This window comes from Phyllopteryx taeniolatus, chromosome 1 (genome assembly GCF_024500385.1).
Source record: "Phyllopteryx taeniolatus isolate TA_2022b chromosome 1, UOR_Ptae_1.2, whole genome shotgun sequence".
In the NCBI taxonomy this organism is placed as follows: Eukaryota; Metazoa; Chordata; class Actinopteri; order Syngnathiformes; family Syngnathidae; genus Phyllopteryx; species Phyllopteryx taeniolatus.
In genome coordinates this window covers 33490814-33517549 of record NC_084502.1, presented here as the reverse complement: position 1 = coordinate 33517549, position 26736 = coordinate 33490814, and the positions used below count along the sequence as shown (strand labels likewise).

General features: G+C 42.2%; 1 protein-coding gene across 5 annotated transcripts in view; it reads left to right on the top strand.

Moving 5' to 3' along the window:
• The first annotated feature begins 10821 nt into the window (after positions 1-10821).
• The window catches only part of LOC133485933 (probable phospholipid-transporting ATPase IIA), a 71309-nt gene continuing 55394 nt past the window's right edge, over positions 10822-26736 (top strand). For 3 of the 5 annotated variants that reach the window (XM_061790370.1, XM_061790359.1, XM_061790348.1), the window contains exons 1-3: positions 16210-16227; positions 18220-18407; positions 25450-25594. In XM_061790370.1, coding sequence (XP_061646354.1) covers positions 18340-18407; positions 25450-25594 — 213 coding nt within the window. In that variant the 5' untranslated portion in view covers positions 16210-16227; positions 18220-18339. Of the gene's footprint in view, positions 10959-12623; positions 15054-15128; positions 15434-15738; positions 16228-18219; positions 18408-25449; positions 25595-26736 lie in introns of those variants that run through there. The other 2 variants (XR_009790858.1, XR_009790859.1) reach the window with 2 other exon arrangements.

Below are 26736 nucleotides of genomic sequence, written 5' to 3'. Positions count from 1 at the left end.
TAAACTGCTGGAATTGCGCTCATAGCCGCAGATTGGAGGTGGTTGTTGAATTTTGAAACAATGTAGAATGTGACTGTGACCATAAGTGAAAGCGAGAGGCGGACACAGGTGACTTCTCTTCATACAGTGACTCTTTGTGCCCCTGCCCCACAACACAACACTCTATTGTTTATTGATGCAGGCAGTTGTCATAGTCCTGCAATCACAAACGCCTGACTATTGGTGTGTTTACCTCTGCACAGGAACCGCTTGGCAATTCTCCATTAAATTACAGCCATGTGTGGCCCACTGATGTCTCACCCGCCCCTCACCCGCCCACAAAAAAACTCCACCAGCGACACAAACCTTTTCAGCTGAAGACCCAAATTAGAAATATGGTTCCTCCCCTGACTCACACTTTATACAATACATCATATATTGCCATAATATTGGCATACGAACGAACGAATCACACACTGGATTTGGGAAATTAACTATTTTGGTGACAACATCAAGGTTTTTGCTGAAATCTTTGGCAAATTTCATTACTCAGAATTGTGGAAGACGCAAGAGAAATGTATGTATTGCTTCAAACATTAATTCCAAGAATTCCAAGAAATGGTGTACAGTACCTGTTTGGCCTGTTTATGCCAGAGCTCGAAGCAATGTATAAAAACAAGGAGTCGTGTTGTGGAATGCCTCAGCACATCACTTCCACCAATCCCAACCCCCCTCTGTCCTCCTCCAAGGCTCTCAGTTAACGGTGTGAGACAAATAAGCAGTCGTCTTGTTATCTCTAAGGACTCAGATCTGGCTTAAAGACACACACATTCATACTTCCTGTTTCAACCCAGGTGTGAGCAGCATATTAGCAATTCAAATTCTTCAGCTGCATACACCTAAATACAGTACTGCATAAAAAGTATTCGGCCATTATAACATTGACTTCTATTTGTCAATGTTATATATAATGAGCATATTTAACTCAGTAGAGCAAACACATTAACCAAGGTTAATCAAAGTGACAAAAAATGTAAAAAAAAGTGTCATATTTGTGTGTGTTAGTTAGCGGACTGCCCTGTGATTGACTGGCGAGCAGTTCAGGGTGTACCCCGCCTCTCGCCGGAAGTCGGCTGGGATAGGCTCCAGCTCACCTGGGACCCGAACGAGGACGAGCTCAAAAGCAAATGGATTAAAGGACTCCACTTTTATTTGACATGATTTCGATTATACCGGCATGTACTGTATGTTAACAATTATTCTCAGTTGAAGTCTAAACCGTCCATAGGTGTTAATATATATCTGCCCTGCAACTGACTGGCGACCAGTCCAGGGTGTACCTCACCTCTCGCCCAAAGTCAGCTGGGCTGACACACCCCAACACACCCCAACCCTGATGAGGACAAGTCCTATAGAAAATGGATGTAGTTTGTGTTTTTTGTTTAATCTTGCTGTACTGTATGTCCTACTATTTTCTGTTTTACAATGACAATAAGATGTGAAACGGTCATTAAAACAACAAAAATACTGGTGGCCTTTTGCCACAAGTATACATTATATTTATTCATTCGTCTGTATGCAGGATATGGACTGTGCACATGTGGCAGTTCTGTGAAACATAGGAGTGTTTTCACAGGGGACGTGCACAAACATCCAATAGCTCCCCCCACGTCCCTGGTACCCTCTCAATGCTTTCTCATCAGCGAACAAAAGCACAGGCTCAGGAAAAGCAGAACATTTGAAAAAAGGCAGCTCACTGATCGATCACTGCAACAACCTGACTATATTGTTGTTTGCTGGAAAATTGCTTTTGATGCTCCATCCCCCCAGAAAAAAGAAAGAAAACACCAACGAGCCAATGAGCTGCATGGACAATCACTATACTGTCTAATCCAAACTCATACAAACGGTTGATGGTCACCAAAAAGTAAGCTGTTATGTTAATGAAAATAAATTGAAATGATGGCAAAAATGCATATGTGGATTATCAACCAATTGAACACCTTTAAATATAATACAATTGGTGTATATGTCAACATTTTGTCCTTAAGATTCATGCTGACGTGAAAAGAAAACCACAAAATCTTGCTACCTTAAAAAAAGAAAGGGAAATAAATACTAGAAAGTGGATTGTTTCAGCAGTGTTCATGTTTAAAGAGTTATCAAAAAAAAGAAAGGTTACACAAGTGTTTAAAAAATAAATGCATATGCAAGACTTCTGTAAATTCTCTTTTTTGTTTGATGACCTCTCGTCAACGTGAAAGCATTCATCCTTTTTATATTTTATGGTAACTACGCAACTGGACAACTGTCATTTTTTGATTTCTCCCAGCAAACGTTGTCCACCAATCTTTCATCACAGCCAATATGAATTGACCATTGTAGGATGTGTGACCCAGTCAAGGTCTCTGTAAGCTATTTGCTTGTTGGCTTTGCAGTAACTTTCATTGTTGTTATTTTTCCCCCTCTAACGTCATAAGGAAACAGCTCCTATTCATGTCAAAAGGCAGGTGAAGCGTCAAGGATCTTTATGTGTGTGGCTTCACACTCCTGTCAAGTTTTTATCACAGTTGGTGCATTTGTTTGTTTGTTAGTGGGATTTGGTAGAAATTAATTTAGGAAGAAACCATTATATTTTGGTGAGGAACTGGATATTATACGGGAAGTTATTTTCAGCAACCAGATGGACAAACAAACACTTGTTAACAGTCGTGCCTGGGTGGAGGTCTGAATGACTGAGTGACATTCTATTACAGCATTGCTAAAACAACAAATCCATTGGTGCACTAAGAATTTTGCTCGAAGGGGGGAGGTCAAAAACTTGTGCTCAATGGTCACATTTGATAATTAAAATGGAGAAATTGGGTGAAGAAAATTGTAAAAAAAATGTCTAATACATACATTATATAAAGTTTTATTTTTGTATATATCATATACTGTATGTATGTTTATAGATAGATTAAAATAAAGTATTTTGTTAAAGAATCCATTCAAATTATTTAATTGTATGAGTCATAATTTAATCATAATTCAGAATATGTGGAACCGACTTTCGCAGTCGGTAAAACAGGTCAAAGCACTTCCTCCCGACGCGGGTGAATGGCTAATGGACCAAGGACCCGTAGAAACCTTAAACATCTTTTTTTTTTTAACACACGATATCACCACAGAGCCACCAAAGATTACAATATACGATGTCGACGCTTTGTGTGTGTTTACGCATATTATCTTTGTAGAAAGAAATTATATACAGTGCTGTGAAAAAGTATTGACCGCCTTCTCAAGTTCTGAATATTTTTGCATAGTTTCCCTACTTTAAGATCATCAAACAAATGTAAATATAAGACAAAAAAAAGATAAAATGCGGTTTTTAAATAGTGATTTTATTTATTAAGGTAAAAACAAATTCAAAGCTACTTGCCCTGTGTAAAAAAGTCATGTCCCCCCTTAGTTAAATCATGAATTAACTGTGGCTAATCCCATTTTTTGGAAAGCTGAGTTCATTTTGGCTGACCACACCCAAGCCTGATTATCTCCAGACCAGTTCAATCAAGTAATCATTTAAGTAGAACCTGTTTGACACAATTAAGTCGGCCAAAAGATCTCAAAATCCTGCAACAAAATGCCACAAACCAAAGAAATTAAAAAACAAGATGAGAAATAAAGTAATTGATCTCTATCAGTCTGGAAAGGGTTACAAAGCCGTTTCTAATGCTTTAGGACTCCAGTGAACCACGGTGAGAGACACGATCCTCAAATGAAGAAAGCATGGAACAGTGGTCAACCTTCCCAGGAGTGGCTGGTCTTCAAAAATTACCCCAACAGTACAGTGGGGACTCATCCAGGAGGTCACGAAGGAACCCAGGACAACATCTGAAGAACTGCAGGCCTCCTTTGCCTCAGTTAAGGTCAGTGTTCATGACTCAAAAATAAGGAAGAGACTAGGCTAAAATTACATCTATGGAAGAGTTCCAAGGCGAAAACCACTGCTGACCAGAAAAAACACAAAGGCTCCTCTTACTTTTGCAGAAAAAAAAAAAAAAAACATCTGAATGATTCCCAAGACTTTGGGAGAATTTTCTATGGACTGATGAGACGAAAGTTGAGCTTTTTGGAAGGTGTGTGTCTTGTTACATCTGGCAAAAATGTAACACAGCATTTAAGAAAAAGAATATCATACCAACAGTCAAACATGGTGGTGGTCGTATGTTGGTCTGGGGCTGCTTGCTCCTTCAGGACCTGGATGACTTGCTGTAATTGATAGAACCATGAATTCTGCTCTTTACCAGAAACTGCCATCAGTTTGTGACCTCAAGCTGAAGCACACTTGGGTTCTGCAGCAGGATAACGATCCAAAACACACCAGCAAGTTCTAAATAGCTTAAAGTGGCCTCGTTAAAGTATGGACATGGATCCGATTGAAATGCTGTAGCATAACCTAAAATGGCTGTTCATAATGGAAACCCCACCATCTCTGAATTAAAGCAATTGTGCAAGGAAGAGTGGGCAAGAATATTTCCACAGAGATGTGAAAGACTCATTGCCAGTTATAGAAAACACTCGATTTCAGTTGTTGCTGCTAGTTATTAGGTTTAGGGGGCCATTACTTCTTATCATAGGTAACTTCGAATAGTGTTTTCCCCCCTTAATAAATAAAATCAAAATTTAAAAACTGCATTTCTTTGGGTTGTCTTGGAATTTTTATTTGCTAATTTGTGTGATGATCTTCAATATTAAAGTGGGAAAATTATGTAAAAAATGTTGACTTTTAGAAGGGGGCCACCACTTTTCCACTTCACTGTACATGTATTTAACTTTTGTCTGAAAACACCAGTCATGAAGAAAACATTTGTTTAGCCAATTCAGCTTCCACTCATCGTGTCATGAAACCATAGTTATGCTCATTAGCACAGAGGAAGTCTGCGAACCTGTTTTCCAGGTTTGGTCACGTGACATTCCGCGTATAGCAGAATGTATAGCAGAATTAGTTAACCAAATATTTAATAAAATAAATTGTTGTTTTAATTGAATAATTTTCAATAAATCATTAAGCAATTATTTGAGGTAAAGGAATAATATATTTCAATTAATCAATGTTAAGAACAAAACTGCTATATTAATGCTACAAATATTTTCAGACTCTTGATCATGTAAATAAATAATCATCTGGTCCAGATTAAAGAACAGAGTGGGCCATATTAGGCCTCCGGGCCCTCCTTTGCCCACCCCTCCTCTAAGGTGATGAATCTATTCCAGGATGCTTGTCGACCTCTGATTTGTTTCGCATTTCATAACGTCTATTTCCCTTAGGAAATATAATGAAAATGGAATTAATCTGCGGCACGGTGGACGACTGGTTAGAGCGTCAGCCTCACAGTTCTGAGGACCCGGGTTCAATCCCCGGCCCCGCCTGTGTGGAGTTTGCATGTTCTCCCCGTGCCTGCGTGGGTTTTCTCCGGGCACTCCGGTTTCCTCCCACATCCCAAAAACATGCATGAATTGGAGACTCTAAATTGCCCGTAGGCATGACTGTGAGTGCGAATGGTTGTTTGTTCCTATGTGCCCTGCGATTGGCTGGCAACCAGTTCAGGGTGTACCCCGCCTCCTGCCCGATGACAGCTGGGATAGGCTCCAGCACGCCTGCGACCCTAGTGAGGAGAAGCGGCTCAGAAAATGGATGGATGGATGGAATTAATCTGCTGCGGGGTCAAACTCTTGCCATCATAAAACACTTCTTAACCCTTTTAAGTAACAGTTTAACATTCTTTAGGCTAAAAATGAGTTAACCGTTGTTAATGCTGACAAAAACAATAAAACACTCACCCTTGTAATTTATGTGTCACTGTCACAAGTGTCAAAACAGGTTCACCACTGTTAACTGTACAAAATAAAAATTATAAAAAGGACATAGATAAGTGATGATGCTGGAGTCTTCACATAACTTCCTGTGTATATTCTTCTCATTTTCTTAGCCTTGTGTGTGAAATTTCAGGATGAACCTAAAATGCACTATAACTTTTACCGGTGAATTTAATTTGACCTTGTATAAACTTTTGAATGCACAAGTCCAACTGTTCAATGTTTCAGAACATTTTGCCTAACTTGCTGTTCTCTAGCAAGGAGCTGAACAGCAACATTCACAACAGTTGTTTGCTTGCATCGGTGACATGATGATGATGATGAAGAGGACTGTTTACATACTAATTCCGATTCAACCAGGAAAATGTATTGGTCCATTCATAGCTCAAATACCTGTTGCGAATTTGGCCGGTCAGTTCCTTGTTTGAGAGCAACAAGTTTTGCAAAAAGTACTCAAACATTAAACAGCTGGACATGTGCATTCAAAAGTTTAGATGGGGGCAACGAGTCATCAAGATTCCATTGCATTATAACTTGTGGAGACAGCCTTTCACAACAAAACTACAGAAATACTCTCAATTTAAGGTGGAGTTTGCAGTTTCCCCCCCCCCCCCAAAAAAAAACACCAATTGCACATGCATAAATCCATTTTCTTTACCGCTTATCCTCACTAGGGCCACGGGCTGCTGGAGCCTATACCAGCTATTTTCGGGAGGCAGGGTACACCCTGAACTGGTCGCCAGCCAATCGCAGGGCACATATAATCAAACAGCCATTCACACTCACATTTACACGTACGGACAATTTAGAGTCTTCAATCAACCTACCACGCATGTTTTGGGATGTGGGAGGAAACCGGACTTCCCGGAGAACTCCACACAGACGGGGCCGGGATTTGAACCCCGGTCCTCAGAACTGTGAGGCAGACGCTTTAACATCCACCGTGCCGGCCACCTATAGTCATACAGTATATATGTATGTATGACCTGATAGTAGAGTATTAATAAAATATTTTTGGGGAAAAATCATCCCGCTTTGGTCCCATGTTTTGCCTCTAATTTCATTTAAATTGTTATTTTAAAACTTGTCTTGGCGCGACAGAAACAGCCTATCAGAGGCTGGCATGACCAAATAGTGTGTTAGTCATTTTCACGTGCAAACACATGCCTGTACACCCCACAACCTCGCTGTCGGTACACACAGCAACCTTGCACAGATTTTTGGGCAGGATGATTGAACTCTGGTTAGCAACAAAAGTTAAAAAGAAAGGATTGGACGGCTCTCGAGACAGAGCAAGAGTAAACGTTTGTAAAGTGTATGTCTCGTGCACGTTCACATTATTGAGAGGGGGTGGCTTTGGTCAGAGATACGAAGGGGGGGGGGGAGAAAGGAGTGAAGTGAGGCTGCATTCACATCTTGCTAGAAGTTTGAAAACTAAAAACTCCACCTATTACTGTATATAGCGGTGTTGTGCATGATATCGCCAAACACAAATACCTCCCATCCTGCTGTTGACAATTTAGCCTAACATTATTATCAGAAACTAATGGTGGTAACACTGTTAGCTAACGCTAATTTGTGCTAAAACTGCAGCTCTGCTTACATTTGGGGTTTGACATGATAGTGCTTAGGCGGCTGCTTCAAAGTGGTTCTTTCACTCTGGAACTTTAGCCAGCCTTTCTGCCAAGTCATTGGCTGATAATTTCAGTGTGAAAATTGGTTATTATGTCAGTTAGACCCACTGTTACGTAACAGCTGAGTAGAAGTGTAGAACGCCTTCTAACGCCTTTATCATTTAGGAATGACCTCCATTTCCAGAGGCTCAGAATTATTTGGATAAATGACATATTTGAAAACATACAGTATATGATCTGGATGAAAATGATTTGCATTTTACTACATTCAGTAATTCACTCGAACATTTTGTTGCTGTTGACATTAAGTATTCCCTACGGGTGGTAGGGGGGCATGGTTGTATGAGTGCACACAGTCGCAGAAGTAGAAACAAAACAGCGTATTCAAGCATACTTTCTTATTGGGGCCATAAAGCGTCTAGACAGCACTCCCTTCTTTTTCACCTTCAGCCAAGAGCCTCAAAGAGCATTTGGTCGTCCGAGTGTTTGTGCCACTCTTTGTCTGCTGGGTCGTTATGGAACACACAAGCTTTAAGACTCACATAAGAGTCATTGCATGTCAAACGGTAATATTTGTATGTGTGTGTGTGTGTGTGTGTGTGTGTGTGTGTGTGTGTGTGTGTGTGTGTTTCAATAAAGCACTATCAGAACTTGTATTAAAAAAAAAAAAGTAAAAGTGACAATATTTTGTTCAAGTTTGCACCAGAATCAGCCGCAGTTGACCATATTCTTAGGCGAGCCACAGGAATCATTTCATTCCCATTTGAACATTAAGTTGTGTTGAAGTGGATACATCCTCTGATATAAACACAAAACTATATTGTGGGTCCTGAGGAATCCTCTCCCTCTCCTGCAGGTTGTGTTACAACAATGGCCGTTCTCAAAAGTTACCATACGACATGTTTGATCTCAGCTGACCCCTTGAGTGGCCATGCAGGAGAGTTTGGACCCAGCTTGGAATGTCACTGGTATGCCAAAAATAAATTCCTGTCTCTGTGCATAGGCAGAGTGGGAGAACGTAAAGGAAAATATTTACGTCTGTTATGCACTTTGTGTGTGTCCTATACAATTGTAAAGACGAGGTCTCAAGATTTTCATCGCCATTTTGTGGACATCACTTACCAGGATATATCAGATGTATAGCGTATATTTTTTTGCCCCTTTGAGGATTAAAATTACAAAAATGAATTCAAGGGTTAAATCTTCAACTGGCTTTTTGTGCTGTGGGGGTGATTGCTAGGCACCACTGGATCTGAATAACACTAGAATAACAGCATATCATTTTGAGGCAGTCATATAAAGTTGTTCCCCCTGTCCACTGCTGTGTGTTAAATTTCCAGAAAGGCTTGGGGGCGGGGAGACGGTCGTCTACGCCCACAAGGTAAATGCTAATGTGATGCAGCAGCAGCTTAATTCCAGCATTTCTGTATTTATGTTGTTGGAAGGGTGATACTTGTTGCTTTGTAACTTATTCCCTGTGCAACTGTGGAAATTCTTTGTTATGTTTGTTGTTTTTTTAATGCTATAATGACCATATAAAACTACAATGACACTCAGTAGAGCATATACCTCCGCCAAGGCCAAACTGTCAAGTGAACAGAAAAAATGTTTAGTTTCATATTTGTATTTGAAGAGACAGTTTTACTATGTCAATATTACTGCTCTGAAATATGATATTAAATGGTCATTAAAATTATTTTTCCACAGCAGTGTATACGTTATTCTTTATTTCAAATATTACATTTCAAAGTTTCATCTATTTGTCCCTATTATGGTAAACTAGTTATAGTCTTCTAAATAAAATACAAACTTCAAAAGAAAAATATATAGAAAAAGGATCAGAATCAGAGTGACATCATCTTCTCTATAGCTACTGTATCATAGAAAGTTGAATTCCAGCATTGTGTTTGCACACATCCTTAGCAAGATTCTGGTTTTTTTTTTCGGTTTTTTTTCTTATATGCTGATGAAGGTACAAAACTCCTCAAAAGGTGTCCCGCTATATGTACGAAGTCACCCCTTAAAATTAATCACAAACAGACAAAACAGTATTTGGTCATCTAGGTATTTTTGACTATATATGTATATATATATATATTTTTTTTTAAGTATTGTTATCTGCTGGCTGTTTATATTGTGCACAAGCTTTAGGAATCACAAAAAGTCTTAAAAGTAACCTACATGCCATTTTAAATCCATTAGAGCGATGAGGAAAGGTGAACTTTAAAAGCAGAAATACATTTAACTGAACTGAATCAAATATGTTTTTGTCAAATCTATTCATTCAGTCACTCGAACTTTCAATTCCCATAACAGGACTAGTACTGTAAAGCAGGTATGGGTAACCGTTTTTGCTCAAAGGCCAAATTTGATTTTTTTTTTTTTTACAGACAGATGGTCCAGGTCATTTTTTACAATCATGCTTTTTATTGTTTAAAATGTAGTTATAATTAATGACCCAATTATTTATATTGACAAAAGTTAAATGCATGTATAAATTTCTGCATTTTACTAAACAATGTTTAATCAACCAATTTTAGGTGGGCCAGAAAAAAGTGGTTTGTGGCCTGCAGGCCATACTTTACCACCCGTTCTTCAAAGCATATCGAGTTATCGAGAAAATGATTTACTTTTTCATTGAGATGCATTACAAAGACACTAGCAAAAAAATCATGGATTAACTTGGATGTATTTGTTCTCGTCAACTGGTTTCACACATTTGTATTTTGCAATTATCCAACATAAACATATGAGGTTTTAATAACAAAACGCCGTGGAATTTGTTAACCAAGACATGAATTAAATTCACTGTTTATTGATTAATTCATTGTTTAGAGTATTAGATGTGTGAAAATCAAGAGGATCTGTTAAAAATTGAACTAGGGCCTGTGAATTACACTAAATTGATTTAGTAAAAGATGATTATGATTATTATTATTTCCCATCGCATTACAGACCAATAAAAACATCCGATTAACATGGTGGGGGGCTTCATTGTGAGAGCGGAAACATTATTTGGGGTGATGTATTTTGAAATTTGTGGAGTACTGTACTGTATTTGTTTTGACTTCCCACGGTGCAGGAGATGGCCGATGAGCTGGGCGTTATTAAGCCGGCCTCCATGCCGCGGGCCCGGCCACTCGCAGGGCTGCTCCCGCCCCCTACATCGATGAGGTAGACGGCTTGCTCATTTGAATAATGTGCGAGCACTTGGACCCGAGCCAATCAGCTGTCGGAGTACCGGGATAACTCGCAATGCATTATTGATAATAATAATTACGTTGACATGCGCATTTCTACTTGAGGAGGTAGCGTGGTGGGGCGGGGGGGGGACTTTTTTTTTTTTTAAGGGCAAAAGAATTTGTAGAAGAAGAGGAGGATAATTGTGCGGAACTCTTTTTGGCCCAGATGGTTGCAGCATGTCGAGGCGTAAGCAAGCCAAACCGCAGCACATCAACTCGGACGAGCCCGTGTCCCCGCGAAATGGTGAGTTTTACTTCGAATTCATTGTTTTCATGGTTGCGCTCGCGATTTTTGACCAATTTGACGGTCCTGGTCTGGAGTTTCGGACGCAGAACGAAACTTGACGAAGGTTACTCAGGTGTGGGTCTAAATATAAAGTCACTTGAAAATCGATAGTGTCTTGAAGCCATTCAAACTTGTTTCGTTCAAAATACCTGTTGATTAAAAAAAAAAAAAAAAAAAAAAAAAAGTGGGGGTTGAATGAAGTCACCCGGACGTGAAATGAAACTTTTTACCCTAACAAGCCGGTTCATCCGTAAAATAAAAGCTTAGCTTGTTTAGTTGATGTCGTCGCCTTTTTTTGTGTCGAATCTGCGTTCCCTGATCGTGGGTCAAGTTTTAATTTGATGGATTTAATCGTATTCATTCCGATTAAAATTGACTTTTTTTTTTAATTGATATGCACACATCCGCTTGCAAATGTTCTAACTCTGAAACAAATGTAACCATCCCTCAAAAATAACAACGACAAAAAAACAAAAAAAAAACACTATGAACTGGGACTCTGGGTAAGCTGACCCAAAGGCAATAAATCCCCCAGTTTAATGCATGACTGTTTCCTTTGGTACGTATGTGGAGGGTGGGGGATGGAGCAGTGGCCCTTTTAGTGGAGCCTGTTGGGTGGGAGTGGGCACCCCCCCCACCTCCACCTCCAATCGAGGAGCGCTCACCCCTTTCTGTGAATGAAAAACTTGAAAGGCTTCAGTCGTAGTGCGGTTTTAGTCAAGCAAAACGTACAAAAAGACAGTAGTATTTGGCTCACTGGTAATCGGCCGCCTCAATTTACGTATTGCGTTCACGGGTGTGGGGGCTCCACACTGTGATGTATTTGTGATAAGAGGTCTTGCGTCGTATTGTGCGCAAATATTCGCAGTTTCCCCCTCCGATGAGTATTGTAATGCAACTCGTGTGTGTGTGTGTTGTGACACTGTTCCAGTACCTCCTGCAGAGCAATTATCAAGTCCAACAGTTTCTCTGGGCAAATGCAAACAGGTGGTGTGCCTCCTTTCCCCCGCGCACACACATTCTCTCATACACACACAGACAAGGCATTAGCATTTAACAATACACCCAGTTGTTGTGAAATAGAGACAAATTAAAATGCACACTTGAGGGTGCTTGGGCAATCTACACTGGTTTAGTTTCTTTTGAGTTGGTATATTTATCTGAAAGCAAATGCATACACTATTTTGGACAGTAGTTCCACCACACTCCTGTTAGTTGGTCAGTGTTGTAATGTTGTTTGTTGTATAGCAACATTGTAGTTGTATTTATTTTAAAAAACAATACTTTACATGTTCCTGCAAATTGTTCTGATTTACGTTAAAAGTAGTTGGTTGCCCCCTGCTGGCCTTGTGGATAAAGGCTCAATTCAAAGTTGCTCAAGGGCCCTTAACAATGGAAATAGCCCAGATGGACTCTATTTGTACAGTGTTCTATTAGTATTGTGTGTAGTACAGTATATTATATACGTTTTGTAAAATATCAGATTTTTGAGGTGCAATTGGATTCAATACATTTTTACTGGTCCTTTTTGTTAAAAAAAAAAAAAAAAAACATGATTGCTACATTGTCATATGTTTAGAAGAAACTAACATTTAAAATCTATTTTCTAACACCCCCCACTAGGCCTTATACGAGATGATCCAGCGCAGGAGACCGACGGGGAAGTGAAAAGGTTCAGAATGGACCAGACTCAGATCTGCGACAAGTGCTGTGCCGAATTCTTCGAGGAAGCAGAATTTCTTGAGCACGAAAAGAACTGTACCAAAAGCCAGCAAGTGCTCATCATGAGAGACGGCGACTGCATTGAGGTGCCCAAGGAATATAGGCAAGTTTCTCCAGAAGACCCACCCAGTGATCAGGACGACAGTCGGTCTAGTAGTCATTCCCTCTCTGCTGCCAATGCTGACCAAATGGAAAGAACTGAGGATCAGTATAACATGCACATGGAGGATCAAGACGAGATGTCTGCCAGTCCTGAGATACACTTCCAACCTTCCCCTGCAATGCAGGATCAAAACACTTTTGAAGCCATGACTACTGACACTCAAATTACTGTCTCCCACACTTCTTCAAATACAACAGCTTTGTCGTCCCAGGACGCCCTACAGGTCATCCCAATGATCTTGGAACAGTTGGTGTGTCTCCAGCAACAGCAGCTACAGCAAATCCAGATCACAGAACAGATCAGAATCCAAGTGGCCATGATGACTCCACAGGGTCTCCGGTCGTCAATGGGGGCAACCATGGACCCCCTGAAAGCCCTTGGTGCCCATCTCTCCCAGCAGCTTTCTGCTGCAGCAGCCTTGATAGGAAAAAGGACTGGTAGTCAGAGCCTGTCAATAGAGGCGGTGAAGCAAGGTAAACTGTCTCTACCCACTGGCATCCCAACATCTGTGCCAGCAGGACCGAGTGCAGTGACCTCTAAAATTGACATTTTGAAGGGTATTCCGGATCTGGCTGGCCGCTTACCAGCGCTACTTCCAGAGTCACCAGCCGTTGTAGGGTTCGCAGGGACCTTCAGTGGCATCCAAGCAGGGATTGATTCAAAAAAAGCAAAGGGAAAGCTGTTGAGTCTTCCAGTGGAGTCAAAGAATGGAGACTCATTATACAAGCACAAGTGCAAGTACTGTGGCAAGACCTTTGGCAATGACAGCGCTCTCCAGATTCACCTGCGTTCGCACACTGGAGAGAGGCCCTTCAAATGCAACATCTGTGGAAACCGCTTCACGACCAAAGGGAACCTCAAAGTGCATTTCCAAAGGCATAAAGACAAGTATCCCAACATCACCATGAACCCTCATGCTGTGCCCGAACACCTTGACAACATTCCCACCAGCAGCGGTATTCCCTTTGGCATGTCGGTGCCCATGGACGAGACAAACGAAATTAAGCCAATACTTGGTCATCCTGCTGCAGGGTCCCATTCTTCATCACTCTCTGGATTCAAAACATTTGATGGCTTTGGTGGCGGAGACCCATTTTCCCAGAGACCCTCGCCATCAACGAGTGATGGCTCCCCATCTGTTTCCTCAAATGTCTTTGGCCAAGACACCGGTATGGATCACACCCAAAAGGATGCTAAGGAGGTCCTGGGAACACTGAATCACATAAATGGGAATGCCATGTCTGGAGAGCCGAGCTCTGGAACTGCAAAGCTTCAGCAGATGGTGGACGGGTTAGAAAAAAAGACAAACGACCCCAACGAGTGTGTCATCTGCCACAGGATTCTCAGCTGTCAGAGCTCGCTGAAGATGCATTACCGCACACACACCGGGGAGAGGCCATACAAATGTAAGATCTGTGGCCGTGCTTTCTCCACCAAAGGCAACCTGAAGGCCCATTACGGGGTGCACAGGGCCAACACTCCTCTTAAAATGCAGCACTCCTGTCCCATCTGCCAAAAGAAGTTTACCAATGCTGTGGTTTTGCAGCAGCACATTCGAATGCACATGGGCGGGCAAATCCCCAATACCCCATTGCCGGAAAACCACTTTGAGGCGAATGACGCAATTGAGTCTTCTCAACCGGAGGAAAAGTCTGTGGATCTCAATGGTTTTGAAGCAAACATGGAAGATCAGGAACCTGCTGTGAACTCTCAAAATCCAAATGAGAACTCTGAGTCTCTCACGTCTGCAACAGACGACCAGAAGCATGTTGGCCCGGCCATGTTTTCCAGCCTTGATGTCTTGAAGAATCTCACCTCTGCTCTTGCACTAAAACGACAGAGTACCACTCCGTCTCAGAACGAGGGGACACCCAAAGAATCTCCATCTGCTCCCAGAGTGCAGGAATATCAGAATGGCCGCAGCCCGGGTGTTTCTGACTCTGCAATGTTGTTGCATTCCGCCTCTCCAGTGAACAACACAAGTAGCCTCAAGTCTCCAGAATCTCCCGCAGAAGATTTTGTGCAGAATGGGTCCAAACTGGACCTTGATGGGCCCACTCAAAATGGAACTGAATCGAGTGGAGCCCTTGACCTCACTGCTTCGAGCAGCTTTACCCCAAAAGCCATCAAAGAAGAACCTAGTGTGCCATTTACAACCGGAGAATACGGTGAGTTCGGCCTTTTAAGAGGTACTGTAGTTGTTTGGAGTTTTGTTGAATCTAATTGCCTTTTTGTACCAACAGCTGCAAGTAACATGGCTTTCATGAGGATCCCGTCAAGTTTGGCCAGTCTGGAGATGAAAATTCCTCAAGAGAATCTATTAGGCAACCACAGTTTGTTCACCTCTCAAATGCCCCCGGGAGCAGCCATGCCCTCGACAGTCCCCACGGCACCGCGTCGGTCCTCCAAACAGCATGTTTGTAATGTCTGCGGGAAAAACTTCTCGTCTGCCAGTGCCTTGCAGATTCACGAGCGCACTCACACTGGGGAGAAGCCTTTCGCCTGCAACATCTGCGGCCGGGCGTTCACCACCAAGGGAAATCTAAAGGTGAGTTTGCCTTGAGTGTCAATACTGCTGACTTCTAAATGTCACTTTCTGATGGCAACCTTGGATTTCCAGGCATCTAACATTGTTTTTCTTAACTGAAGATGCAAAATTGTCTTTGAGCTAAAGGTACTGTATATGTTTAAATGAACACTGAAGACAATTTAGTATTCAGTGAACATGACGACTGGTCTGGCCGCCATTATAAACCATCGTTTTCACTGGTTGTTTAACAGGGATACAAGGTTGTCATCTGGTACTCTCATATTTGAATGGGTTTGTAATTTACTGAGTTTATTTTCTTTCAGGTACACATTGGTACCCACATGTGGAACAACTCCTCCAGACGTGGTCAGCGTCTATCCCTGGATAATCCCATGGCTCTTATGTCAATGAGCTCCGAGCCGAAGATGTTACCAGAAATGATGCAAGCCCCTAAAGAACCTACCGCTCCGCCCATGAACTTTGACCCATCTATGTGGAACCAGTACGCCACAGCCTTTAGTGGCGGCCTGACCATGAAGACCAATGAAATCTCGGTCATCCAGGGGGGAAGCATCCCCCTCCCCGGGAGCCCTGCTGGTGGCGCCCCGTTGATTGGATCCACTGGAGGCCTCATGAAGATGGACGGATCCCACTCCGGCTTGCCTGGCTCCATGGCCGAAATTGAGAAAAACAGTTCTGACAGTGTACCAAAATCCCAGTTTCCACATTTCATGGAGGAGGGGAAAATTGCAGTCAATTAATCATTGGGCCATCATCTGAACTTTAATGCTGACTGTCTTCTCACAAATGAGGTACAATCATGTGGAATTCAGCATATGTATTTTCCCATTAATCTTGTCACGTCACTCATTCAATTGATTCTATAGTGTTGCTTTTTAGTTGACTTAGTATAACTACTGTAGTTGTATTTTATTTTATACAAGTATATATACGGGTATTTTTTTTTTTTTTTTTTTTTCTGTGACATTTTTTTTGTTTTGCCGTCTATCCAAAAGTTTGAATGTAGAACTTTACTTGAAACTCTGCTTTAATTCCAACTGTCTCCTTTTTAAAAATATACTTTTTGAAGGATTTGGACTTTAAGGGCTTGACTTTTATGGTCAGTGTCTCAGCGCTAAGAACTTGACATAGTTAACCGTGCAGGTCTAAAATGACTACTCTCCCTCCTATTGTGTGCCATCGATTTTATGACGTACGTTTTTGTAGTGTAGTATTTCACGTGTGAGGGCGGTTTGGACAGGTTACTCTAGTGTCCTGTCTGTTGCATATGTGTGAGTTTTGAATGATGTAAGTAATGAAAAGGACTAATGGTTCTACTTGCCAAGTGCCTAACTTGAATTCTATGTGTTGCTATTGTCTTTCGGTGCACCCGAGGGTTAATTTAAAGGCTCTGGTAGAATTATGATTTGTACCATGTAGCTTTGCTTGTGGATCAAATTTACATCCAAAACTCTGAGTGTCCTATTTAGTTGGCTGAGCTCTAAATGCATAATATTGTCCAGCTGCACTTTATTTAAGGTCTTATGGTTACATTTAAATTGTTGCATCTCAGTCTCTCAGCAGGATAAAGGGCAAATTTATAATTTTGTCTCAGAGGTTTGCCACTGCTCAGATTTAATGGTCTTCAAATTGTAGCATTTTAATTTATTTATAATACACAATGCTTGAGTTTTGGGGGTAAGTTCTACCTCATTTAGATTTATTCTCCATGCCTCCCTTTCTCAAAGTTAACTGTACATTCACTCCCCCCCCCCCCCCCATACATTCTTGAGTGTATATATTTGTTTTCCACTCTCAATCTGCTGTGTTGAACTCCAATGAATGTATCACAGGACACTTTACAAAAGTCAGAATGCTCAGAGTTCCTTCGAAGGCCCCTGCTGTACATTCCTAATTAATTATGCATTTGCCAAGTTGTGCCTTTTTTGTTAGCGAACCATGTCAAAACTGCTTTCAAAGATGTCTCTACAATTCAATGTTGAGCTAGTGTGGCTTGTTTACAGTGCACATTGTTTTGTTTCCCCAAATGTTTCCTTCAACTGTGTTTGCTGGTTTTGAAAAATAAAATCCTCACTTTTTTTTTTTTTTTTTTTGATATGCCTTGTCATTATTTCACTAAAGATTGCAAGCACTCAGAGATTTTCAAGTCCCTGCAGTGGGGTTGAAGGGTAGCACTACCTCACCACCTGTTAACGCTGAAACGCTACTGTAGTTTTAAAGTACACTTTTTTTTTTTTTTTTAATACTTCGAATGCAGTTGATGTTTACAAACAAACCAGATGCATAAGTTGCATTTTGGGTGTATTTTTTTGTTTGTTTGAATTTCAACCTCATTTGTCATTCAATTTGCGTATTTTAAAGCAGTGTTTCCTAACGTTTTAGAGCCAAGGCACACAGTTTAAATGTGAAAAATATCGACACACCACCGAACAAAAAGTATGCCCCGGTTAATTACGGTATGTAATTATGTATCCTCTGCCATCTCAGAAGATAATTTTGTCATTCTGCTTGTCGCTCGTCGTCACTAGCATAAGATGGAGATATCATTTGTAGTGCTGGAAAACACTTTGGAGCAATTAGGTGAATTTATATAATTTGTACAGTGATTGGGTATCGGAAAGAGTGTTTACTGTTAAATTAACATAAAAAAAAAATAAAAGTTTCCCAATTCATCCTTCAAGGAGATGCTTACTGAACAATCAGAATGACGCCACAGCTAACAAAACAGCAACAAAAAAGATTTGTTTTTTTTTTTTTTTTTCTTGTCATTTTCTCTCCCGTAGTCCTAGTGTGTCCCACCCGGCTCGCTGTCCGGGGCTCGGTGCGAAGTGGTAGCCTACCGCCCAGAACTTCAGAACCGCCCCAGCCAGGCTCCGTGCCCGCGGCGGCTTCTCCTCTTCGGAATGACAGACAATATTCCCCTGCAGCCTGTCCGGCGGCCAAAGAGAAACAACAGTAAACACAGACACGGGTAAGGCTCGGTTAATTTTCATTTATGTTAGCAGCCTCGCTTTCGCTCTTCCGGCCATCTTCATGAAACACAAACTGCGGCTTTGTGTGGAAAAGTCAGCGGGCAGGGACACTGTACAAGCTCCAGCCGGCTAAACGATTGGTTATATACAATACATGTCCTTTATAAGGTAGGCAGTGTTGTGTTCTAATGGGGCTGTTTAGGCTAGCTAGCTTTAGCCTGAGCTTACATCCTTGTTCCGGGGAGAACGTTCAGCAAGTGCACTTGACGGCGTCAATATTTGCCTCATGTCGCAGTAAAACGCAGCCACATGCAGGGCCCGTGCAGTGGTTTTCTCATTGGAAAGAAAAGTGTGGCGTACGAATATGACTTTTAAGATAACCATACTAACAAGGGCAACTGGTATCGTGCAGATTGATGGAGAGGCTGTTGAAATGTCATTAATCTCACAGTGATGGCATCTAACGCAGCAGCCGATTAAACCTACAGGAGCCACCAACCGACAGATGACAATACAATTATAATAATCCATTGCAACCCAGAGGGCTACGATTACATTTGATTTGCTCTTACAGTATAGATGTTTTCTATACATATTGCATTTCTTTTCCCCGTACCTGATATTTTTAAATCTGTAATATCCCATGTCCATGACTAAAACGAATTCCAGATTATATTTTATTAAAACTAAATGGAAGAGCTGTACATTGGTACAGGATCTTACATTGTTCAGTTACCAAACTCAAGTTAGACACATCGATCACCTTATTTCATTATCCCATCATTGAAATGCCATTAAGATGCACCCCACCCAAAAAAAAACAAAAAATAAATTTGTTGCATGTTTTTTATACAGTTGGTGGAAGGATGAATGAGTGAATAGGAGATCCAGCTCACAGTTCTGAAGTTGTGGGTTCGAATCCAGGCGCCAGCCATCATGTGGGGAGTTTGCATATTCTCCCCATGCTTGTGTGTGTGGATTTGCGTGAGTGTGCATGTGTGCGTGCGCATGCATGCATGCCAAAAACATGTTTCTAAAGCCTGGTACACACACAAAGATAATCTGGTTGTTTTGTCCCATTATTGCCCCTTTCCCGACCAAGGACGACTGTCTGCCTTGGGCCCCCAAATGACTAGCTACGAGCCTGGTTCAAACCAGCGCCACAGCCGTTCGGCATGCCAACCAAAGTGGGATTAGCCGCTCGTGCATTGATGATGAAGGCAGCTAGCCCACTGTGAGGAATTATGTGAATTGCAGGACACATTGGCCATCGACACTTCAAATGTACATCGCGGTAATAAATATGCATGCTTCAATTCAGCGTCAAGCGGCATCGGGTCTTGTCTTCCTGGATGCGTTGCTCTCCACAACTGGGAAAGCCTGTTAGCCTCACTGCTTATAGCCAGCAGCGACTGGACGCCGAATTGAATGAAACATTTTACGTTGAGAGGGGGAAATTAAACCACTAACATCATTCAGACACGGCAGAATGAGCGCGCTCACTTTAACTTTTATCAGGAAGAGTTTTTGACACAGGCTATTTTGATTCGCCAGCGTGGCTAAGGTGGGCAATATTCGCTTTGCCACATCGTTTCAGTTAGCCATTGGCGAGGTGGCGAACGGGCAGCACGAATCCTGCTTTCTGTAACGTGTTCCGCTATCAGCCCTAGCTATACATAGCTCCTCCACGACATACAAAAAACATTTGATGTATCACTTAAACATAGTTCCTTGACACCAATTACTACTTTCCTATTAGCCAGGGCTTTTGCACAATCTTGCGGCATCTTAGGGCATTTCAGAAAGAGTGCCAATGATATGAAAAGGGGAATTTTTCAGAAAATAGCGAAGGATAGGTTTCACAAAAAAAAACCAGGTGAATTTATGAACAGCGAACTCTGAATAGGTGGGGTTTAAATCCATCCATCCTTTTTCCGTACCGCTTATCATCACTAGGGTTGCGGGCATGCTGGCGCCCTACCTGGGCGATAGGCGGGGTACAATGTCCAACAACTTGTGTTGGTAATTAATCTTATAGTGATGAATACTTGGCACTATCAAGGACACACACAAATCAAAACTTATCAGACATCAATAACAAAGTGATTGCGCACAAAAGCGGGCTGCATGATGTGATGCACTGGTAGCGTGTGATGTGGTCACTTTCTTCAGAGCCATAACCAGAGACTAAACATGAGATAGATGTCATCATGTTTTCTAGTGAGTTGGTTTTGTCTCTTGGTTAACGGACTTAAACATATGTTCACTGTGCGAGCAAAAGGAACCTCTGGCTTTGCATTATGTGACATGTCTGAACCATATCAAAGTTTATAAATGTGGACCGTAGGATATGGCAAGGCCCTATCACCTACATGTGCCATGTTGACGGTCCAGCGGGCGCTGCACTTATGCTGCCTTCCCCTTTTTTCTTTCTGACATCATTATTTAAATATAAATTATTGAAAATTATTAATCGATTCCTATTCGTTACATTTGCTCCAGTGATGTAGACTGATGTTACATGACAGACATGACGTCTCATGACCTACAGGTGCGTCTTTTAACAGCATATCTTTTCTACATATTTGGGTCAAATTCCAATTTGGGTTCCACTGTATTTTTTTTTTTTAGTCCCAGGTTTATAACTCACAGTGTAGTTATTAATTAATCATGAAGTCACTGAGTTCATTTGTGTGGAATGTTGGCCTAGCTTGAACTTTAGAAGTGGTCACCCATTTCCTGATGAAATCACAGTTTTTTTCCCCCCCTTTATGGACATGCAGTTCAGCCATCTGTGTGGATTATGTTTGTGGCAACACATTAACTTGAGATGTGATGGTGAATTCATTAGGAGTAAGTCTTGAGTTGAACTATGTACACAACAACACAAGAACAAATGTTTTTCTAATTCCAAGAATATCATGAAATGAAAGTTTACCTCGATACCATAATAACATTTCTGATGATTAGTATCATTTTAAAATGTAGTTAATTGTTATCAGAATCATCTTTATTTGCCACGTATGTCCAAAAAACACAAGGAATTTGTCTCCGGTAATTGGAGCCGCTCTAGTACGACAACAGATAGTCAATTGACAGAGAACACTTTTGAGACATAAAGACATTGAGAAAAACAGTCACTGAGCAATAAAGGGTTGCTAGTTATCTGGTAATGCCGGTACAAATTATTATTATTATTATTTTTTTTTTGACAATTGTGCAAAAAGATGCAGAGTCCTTTAGCACTTAGAGCAGTTCGAATGACTAATATAGCAATAGTCTGGTGCAAAGGGTGCAGAGACTTCAAGCGAGTAGTGTGATAATCTGGGACAATTTTGATTTTGCATATGTTGCAGATACTCCTCAATCAGTGTGCAAATGGAGCAGATGCTACTCTGGCATGAGTAGCCAGTATTGGTCAACAACAGATATGCAAATAGTGCAGCGTGGCGAGACTACTACAGTGAGTGCACGAGTAATATATAATTGACCCGACAGAAATGTGACAGCAAACTCAGACAAAAAAATTGGCAGCATGTTGCAATGGAATTGTAGGTTAGCTGTTTAAGAAGTTGATTGCAAGAGGGAAAAAGCTGTTGGAATGTCTACTAGGTCTAGTTTGCATTGATCGGTCGTGCCAACCTGAGGGAAGGAGCCGGAAGAGCCGGTGACCGGGATGTGGAGGGTCCGAGAGGATTTTTCACGCTCTTGTCTTAGTTCTGGCAGTGTGTAAGTCCTCAAGGGTGGGTACCGACAATCTTTTCAGCTGTTTTGATTGTCTGTTGCAGTTGGAGTTTGTCCTTTTTTGTAACAGCACCAAACCATACTGTGATGGAAGAACACAGGACTGATTCGATGACCGCTGTGTAGAACTGCCTCAGCAGCTCCTGTGGCAGGCCGTGCTTCCTCAGAAGCCGCAGGAAGTTCATCCTCTGCTGGGCCTTTTTGAGGATGGAGTTGATGTTGATCGCCCACTTCCGGTCCTGAGAGACTGTAATTCCCAGGAACTTGAAGGTCTCGACGGTTGACACAAGGCAGCTGGACAGCGTGAGTGGCAGCTGTGGCGAAGGATGCCTCCTGAAGTCGACGATCATCTCGACAGTTTTGAGTGTGTTCAGCTCTTGTGTCAGCCGCACCACAGCTCCTGCCGCTCCACTTCCTGTCGATATGCAGACTCGTCACCGTCCTTGATGAGGCCGATGACATCTGCAAACTTCAGGAGTTTGACAGCCGGGTGCGTTGAGGTGCAGTCGTTCGTGTAGAGAGAGAAGAGCAGCGGAGAGAGGACACAACCTTGGGCACCCCAGTGCTGATGCTGCGTGTGGATGAAGTGGCCTCCCCCAGCCTCACCTGCTGTGTCCTGCCCGTCAGGAAGATGCAAATTCACTGGCAGATGGCAAGTGAGACGCTGAGCTGGAGAAGCCTGGAGGAAAGGAGTTCGGGGATGATGGTGTTGAACGCTGAGCTGAAGTGTTCTAGGATGAAGTGCATTCCCATGTTGACTGCATCATCCGCAGACCTGTTCGCTCGGTAGGCAAACTGTAGGGGGTCCAGCAGGGGACCTGACGTTCAAAGGACTTCATGACCACAGATGTCCAGGCGACAGGCCTGTTATCATTTAGGCCCGAGATTATAGGTTTCTTGGGGACTGGAATGATGGTGGAGCGTTTGAAACAGGATGGTACTTCGCACAGTTCCAGAGATCTATTGAAGATCTGTGTGGAGACTGAAGCGAGCTGGTCCGCGCAGACTTTGAGGCAGGATGGGGACACATAGTCTGGGCCTGCCGCTTTGTTAATCTTTTTTTTGTTTGAAGATGCGTCTCAAATCCTGTTCGTGGATGGTTAACGCAGAAGTCAGAGATGTGATTGTGGTCGGTGGCGCGGCTGGGTGGGTGTGGGGTGTGAAAGTGTCCTTTTCAAATCCGCAGCAGAAGGTATTCAAGTCGTTGGCAAGTGTGCTATTGTTCTGAGCTTGGGGTGATTGTCGCTTGTAATTGGTTACCGATTGGAATGCATGCCAGACTGATTTAGAGTTGTTAGCGCTAAACTGTTTTTCCAACTTTGCTGCAGTTCCTCTTTGCAATGTTAATTTCTTTCGTCAGCTGGTTTCTAGCTCGATTAAGGCAGGCAGCCATGGCCCAATGGTTAAGATCATCGCCTGCCACCGTGGGGGACCGAGGTTCAAGAGCCCGACTGGACTATCTGCCAACATCCCCCGGACCCACGGCTGTGGTGTCCTTGAGCAAGATACTGATACCCCAAAATGCTACCCGGGCGCTTCAGCAGCCCCCTACTCCAGTGTGTTCCAGTAACATGTGTATGTGTTCACTGTGATGGGCAAAATGCAGAGAACTAATTTCGTGTGCATGCATGCATGTTCATGACAATAAAGGTGATTCTTCTTCTTCTTCTTCTTCTTATACAGGGCCCTGTCCCCGCTTTGATATCCGTCCTCCTTAACTTGGCGAAGTTGGTTAAGTTTGGCAGTGAACCACGGCTTGTTGTTGAAAGTGCGAAATGACTTTGTTGGTACACAAACCTCTTCACGGAAACTGATATAGGATGTGACAGTGTCCGTATATTCATCCAGGCTGCCAGCTGAATTTTCAAAGACAGTCCAGTCTGTGCAGTCTAAACAGCTTTGAAGTTCCATCTTTGCTTCATTGATCCACTTTTTCACTGTTTTCACTGTAGGCTTCGCGCATTTAATTTCTTGCCTGTATGTCAGTATTAAGTGAATTAAGCAGTGATCAGACGAACCCAGTGCTGCACCAGGTTTGGCACGGTATGTGTTGTTTAGCGTAGTATAGCAGTGGTCCAAAATGTTATTTTCCCTGGTAGGACAGTCGATGTCCTGCTTGTATTTAGGGAGTTCGTGGTTGAGTTTAGCTTTGTTAAAGTCCCCAAGAATAATGAGGGGTGAGTTCGGGTGTTTTTTTTTCAATTTCGTTGACTTGTTCGCCGAGCATTAGCAGTGCGGCGTTCGTGTTAGCTTGAGGCGGAATGTATACACCAGTGAGAATGAATGATGCAAACTCACGCGGCAAGTAGAATGGCTTACAGTTCAAAAACAGCGACTCCAAATGCGGGCTGCAGTGTGTGCTGATCTCCGTGACGTCCGTACACCAGTTTTCGTTGATATAGAAGCATATCCCGGCGCCTTTTGTTTCCCCCGATGATTCCATGTCGCGGTCTGCCCTGTGAAGATGGAAGCCGGGAAGCATGACGGCACCATCGGGTACAGCGTCACAAAGCCAAGTCTCCGTAGAGCACATGGCGGCGGAATGTCCGAAGTCTTTATTGGTCTTTATCAGAAGATGAAGCTCGTCCATTTTGTTGGGTAGGGAGCGTAGATTAGCAGAAAACAGGCAATGGCAAAAAGAAAATGCTTTCGAACTGATAAATATAAACTGTTGACTCCAGTTACACAAAATCTTTGAAACTGCCACAAATGCGTCATGACGAGACCTACACGAGGGGCCATGCTTACGTCTGTAAACACTGCGTCTCGTGTTTGTGCGCATGCACAACGTGATGTCCTGCTTTGTGCACATACGGGTGATGTCACGGACGCGTTCCATCCAAGTAGAAGCCGCATTTGTTCTCCAAGTAGAAGCCGCATTTGTTCTTGTAATATGAACAACTACATATAAATATTGGATTTAACAAAAAATCCCAATTTGGCATTATGCCCTGCGGTGTGAACGTAGCCTAATAGCAAATTTCCTAAAATTGCATCAAAACGCTGTGATGATGTTATCTTTTTTTAACGTGCACTGCGGCAGAAATGTAGACGTACAGTACTTTATTTCGGATTTTATTAGACTGCAGATGGGGAGAAAAAAGTCATTGTGAAAGGCAGGGGGGATCTTTTGTGAATTGGCTGTAAAAATGTTCATATGATTCAATGCAACGGTTCTTTCTTAAATACATTTTGTGGCATCTTGAATGCATGAACATCAGTTTTGTTTGTGGCTGTTTAACGTTTCAATTGAATTGTTGACGCAAGTTTTGTTTTTAACTTGCCTGTTTGTCTCAGGTGCTGCCCATGGTCCAAATGTTGCGGCATGTGCGACTTCCGACCCCGCACGGTGTGGCTCGGCCATCCAGAAAAGCGGGAGCAGAGGTACCCCCGGAATGTCATTAACAACCAGAAGTACAACTTCTTCAGCTTCCTACCTGGGGTTAGTGTCACTTAAAGGTCATCAATCTATTAAACCTCTCACCCACCACCCATATTTCCCTCCATCTGATTCAGAAGCCAGACAAATATTTGCATCGACCAAGAACAAAGCAGCTCCGGTGTAATGCTCAAAAAAGGATGTGGATGAGGAAAGGGAGTGAAAGTAGGGGCGTTTGATTTAGCTCACAAAACAGGTGCAGAGTGGAAAACAAATGTGACATATCCAAAATAATAAAATGAGAAATTACAATGTAGTTAATGAATTATTACAGTAATTAATTTGTGTCATGGGTAAGCGCATGGGTTACACCCTGGACTGGTCACCAGTCAATCACCCAGCACATGTAGACAAATACCCAGTCACACTCACACTTAAACCTATGGACAATTTACAAACTTGAAGGAACTTAATATGCATGTTTTTGTAACGCAAACACGGGGAAAACATCCAAACTCCACCGTGCTGTAGTAGCTTAATTAGAATGATTAAAATGTTTGGTTTCCTACCTGCTACGTGAGCAAATTTGTAGGGTATAAATAAATAAATTTACACTAGGGCTGGGCAATATTACCTAAAATTCATATCTTGGTATAAATTGTATCCCTTTACGGTAACAGTTTATTTTGCTATATAAACTCCATCCATCCATCCATCCATTTTCTGTACCGCTTGTCCTCACTAGGGTCGCGGGCGTGCTGAAACCTATCCCAGCTATCTTCAGGCGAGAGGCGGGGTACACCCTGAACTGGTCACCAGCCACTCGCAGGGTACATAGAAACAAACAACCATTCGCACTCACATTCATACCTACGGGCAATTTAGAGTTTTCAATTAACCTAACACGCATGGAGGAAACCGGAGTACCCGGAGAAAACCCACCCAGGTACGTGGAGAACATGTCAACTCCACACAGGTGAGGCCGGGATTTGAACCCCGATCCTCAGAACTGTGAAGCAGATGTGCTAACCAGTCGTCCACCGTGCCAACTCAATTGTAAAAATGACAATGTAAGTATTTTTGAATGGGTTGTATTTTTCTTGAGCAAAAGCTAAATTGATCAAATAAAAACAAGGTATCAACAACAAGAAAACAAAGCTATAACGTAAGTTTGATTTTGGTTGTGCTTTTATTTTTATTTTTTT